This window comes from Chenopodium quinoa, unplaced genomic scaffold (assembly GCF_001683475.1).
Source record: "Chenopodium quinoa cultivar QQ74 unplaced genomic scaffold, ASM168347v1, whole genome shotgun sequence".
In the NCBI taxonomy this organism is placed as follows: Eukaryota; Viridiplantae; Streptophyta; class Magnoliopsida; order Caryophyllales; family Amaranthaceae; genus Chenopodium; species Chenopodium quinoa.
In genome coordinates, this window is record NW_018743518.1 from 467,908 (window position 1) to 471,308 (window position 3,401).

General features: G+C 30.5%; 1 protein-coding gene across 1 annotated transcript; it reads left to right on the forward strand.

The window, feature by feature from the left end:
* The first annotated feature begins 842 nt into the window (after positions 1–842).
* On the forward strand, positions 843–3,069 carry LOC110739931. The gene is made up of 4 exons (XM_021920409.1): positions 843–1,658; positions 1,804–1,896; positions 1,994–2,070; positions 2,528–3,069. The coding sequence occupies exons 1-4, from the start codon at positions 1,233–1,235 to the stop codon at positions 2,535–2,537; spliced, it is 606 nt and encodes a 201-aa protein (XP_021776101.1). The 5' UTR covers positions 843–1,232; the 3' UTR covers positions 2,538–3,069.
* Positions 3,070–3,401: the final 332 nt, after the last annotated feature.

Consider the following 3,401-nt stretch of genomic DNA (forward strand, 5'->3'; position numbering starts at 1 on the left):
CAGCTCATAAGCATGGCACAACACAATGAATTGAAGTTCAACATAAGCCAGAACTTAATAATCAGTATTTTAGGGTAGCAAGATGAATTTTAACCTACAAAAAATGAATCGAGTCTTAACACACACACACACGCATCCGGCGCGCGGGGTGTATACAATGCATTAATATGTATGTAGTATGTTTTGAGACAAGATTGAGATCAAGTGGGGCATCACAGATACAAGCTAAGGAATCAAGGAAGATGAGGACAATGATCGATGATGATCCTTCTATATGCTAGCTATACGTGTCTAATGCTTTGAATATGAAAATTAAGTGTAGACTTTTCAATATCAATCATCCATGCAAGCTATGCCAACCATCTTGTGGTCGTAATTCTTTGTTTAACATGGTCTAAGCCGACTTTGAACTAATTCAAAATCAAATTTACACATTATTATAATATATATATATATATATATATATATATATACATAGTACATATATACATGTCGTAGCCTCATTAGCATATCCCAACATTATTTTTTTTTCCTACCTTAACACGAGTCAATTAGAGAGTTGGAGATCAAACGACATCTCATTGATTTTGCCATCTCTACAAGAATATGATATCATATATCTAAAATAAACCTAATTAGTTGGTTTGGTAACCAATTACACCATCCTAAATCCCACAATTAGTGAAAAAAATTGATCGTACGGAACATAAATAAGCTAGCCCCCTTAAAAGCGACCACGTACACCCACAACAATGACACAAGATGATGGGCAAATTGTCTTTTTCTTTTTTTCTTATTTTTCATAAAAATTGCTACAAATAATTTTTTTATTTTTATTTTTTTAAAAAAAAAGAAGAAAAAAGTTGGCTAGTATACTACTACTGGTCACGGGGTTAGAGTATGATAACATAGGTGTCCAAATACGGAGATAGAAAAGATGGACGTGTACCCCGTTTTTCTTATGAGCGTACACTCTGCCGAGCTGTCTACCATGTGCACGCACCCTTCCTTCTCTTTCTCTCTCTTCTCTTTTTTTTTTGTTTTTAAATCTTCCCTTGTATTATCCTCCCTTCATTCCCAACTGGCACTTCATTCTTCTCCATTTCATTTCTTCTATAAATCTCCCCCTTCTTATCATACTTTATTATTACAAAGTCGTGACATATCCCAAACCAAACCAAACAGTAAAAATATATACTCGTACTCGATAACGAACGAGTAGTAGTAGTAAAATGATGAATAATGTAGTTTTAACAGCGGCCTCTTCATCAGAGTGTAGTAGTGGGTGTGAGTCTGGTTGGACTCTATATTTGGAACATTCTAGCGGTAGCTTTTCTACTGGTAGTAAATATAATGATCGTCTACATTGTAATAATAATAAACACCAAAAAGTGGCACCTACTTTTCATCAAGGTAAAAAAAGTGCTAGTCTTTTTTATGATGATGATGAAGATGAAGATTTATCGATGGTTTCTGATGCATCTTCTGGTCCTCCACATTTTGATCATGAAGATGATGAAGATGAGGTTTTTTGTTATAGTAACAGAAAAAAACAAAGTGTCAAATTATCAACTCTACATCAACAACAACAACAATATTTTAAGGCTCAAGATTTTGGCCTTGATGATACCGCTAGCTCCCCTCTTTTCACCTCCAAGGTAATATCTCATTACCTCTTCGGTTCTGTACAGATTTAGTTGTCACATTATTTCTAAATGAGGATATTCTGCCTATATCATGGACCGACATTATATTGCATTGTGCTTGGAAATGTGATCTTTATACTAGTTTATTATTTTGCAGAAAAATAATAATGGTAGGGAAGATAAGGGTACATCATTAAAAAGGATGGTAGACTACTCTTCACAAGGTTTTTCTGCTACTCATTTTCATCAGGTATTTTTATTTGATTTTATATTTTTTTATCAACATTATTTAGTTTATTTTAATACGATCATTAATATTAATTAGCATTTTCGATTTCTTTTTACAGGAGAGATCTACTAATTTCCAGGAACACTATGGTTTTATTCAGCCCCCTTTCTCAACAAACCAATTTCAACATAACCAGTTAAGTCTCCATACACTTTCTTACATGAATCCTGTACGCATTTTTTAAAAAAAATTTATTGAAGGAATTCCTTGCTAATTAGACTGATTACTACTCTCCATTACAGAGTATTAAATACACAAATTAACCGTAAAAAATTATTTACTATGTTTCAAAATAGTTATTTTGATTTACTAAAATGATACGAGTCTAAATTATTAATTATTACACACCATATTATAATTGTAATTTTTGTTAAACAATTACTTCATATTGTACCTATGAAGTATTAATTGTTGATTAAATGGTCAAATAATATAAAATAATTAAAAAATTAAGTTACTATATTTACAACCTACTTCGTATAAAATACAGAGTAATTAGTAAAAAAAATCAAACACTATACTCAAAAAGTGCTAGTATTTTAATTTGTTGATTATGAATAAATTTACTGATAATATGAATTATTTTTTACAGGTGGTCCTAGATTGTAGAAAGAGAAGACACGGAATTAAAAGGCTAAAAGGAAGCTAAAGGATTGTACCAAATATAGTTGGTGATCATCAACAAAAATAGCTCAAAAGAAGCAATGAATGAAAAAAGAAGAGAAGGGTTATGTTGTCAAAAAAAGGGTGGGATAAAAGAAGCAGATCTCAAAGGGATCTTTGATTTCTTTTTTCTTTTTTTTTAAAAAATTACTTTTGGCTGTCATTTTAGTGGGAAACAACCTCAATGGTAGTACAATGCAAGTAGAAATTAATACTTGATGTACTCTAGGAATATATGAATTTATTTCAATTGAGGATCAATAGTGACTATAGATGTAACTTAAATATGTTTAGAGTACTTCAACTCGAGTTAATGGCAATGCATGTTTAATCTCATTTACCATGCATATCATAGTATAGTCATGATTTATTTCATCAAGTCTTGGTTCTTCTCTTTCTCGCTGTATGTGTGCAATCATCTACCAACACTTCTCGATGTAAAGGACATACTATTATCAAAATATACATGAATATTATTAATTAATCAATTACATGTTTTTTGATTGACATTTTTTCTCTCATAAAACTCAATCTGATCCTTTTATTATCGATATATGATTGTAGAATCTTTTATACATATACAAGTTTATTATTTGACAGAAATATACATGATTGCTAGTTGTTGTTAGGTAAACACTCCTGGTTTATTTGACTTTAAAACTTGTAATATTAATCATATCTATAAATATATAATCTCATTTATGAAAATGATTGAGTTAAAAAGAACAATATATTCCTTTTGTTGCTGCATTACAAAACCCATTGAAATTATATATAATAACATAACACTATTATCTCCAAAG

Coding starts and splice junctions, on each gene's coding strand:
- LOC110739931 (XM_021920409.1), top strand. CDS start 1,233: ATGATGAATAATGTAGTTTTAACAGCGGCCTCTTCATCAGAGTGTAGT. Junction 1,659..1,803: donor CCCCTCTTTTCACCTCCAAG/GTAATATCTCAT, acceptor ATTATTTTGCAG/AAAAATAATAATGGTAGGGA. Junction 1,897..1,993: donor CTGCTACTCATTTTCATCAG/GTATTTTTATTT, acceptor TTCTTTTTACAG/GAGAGATCTACTAATTTCCA.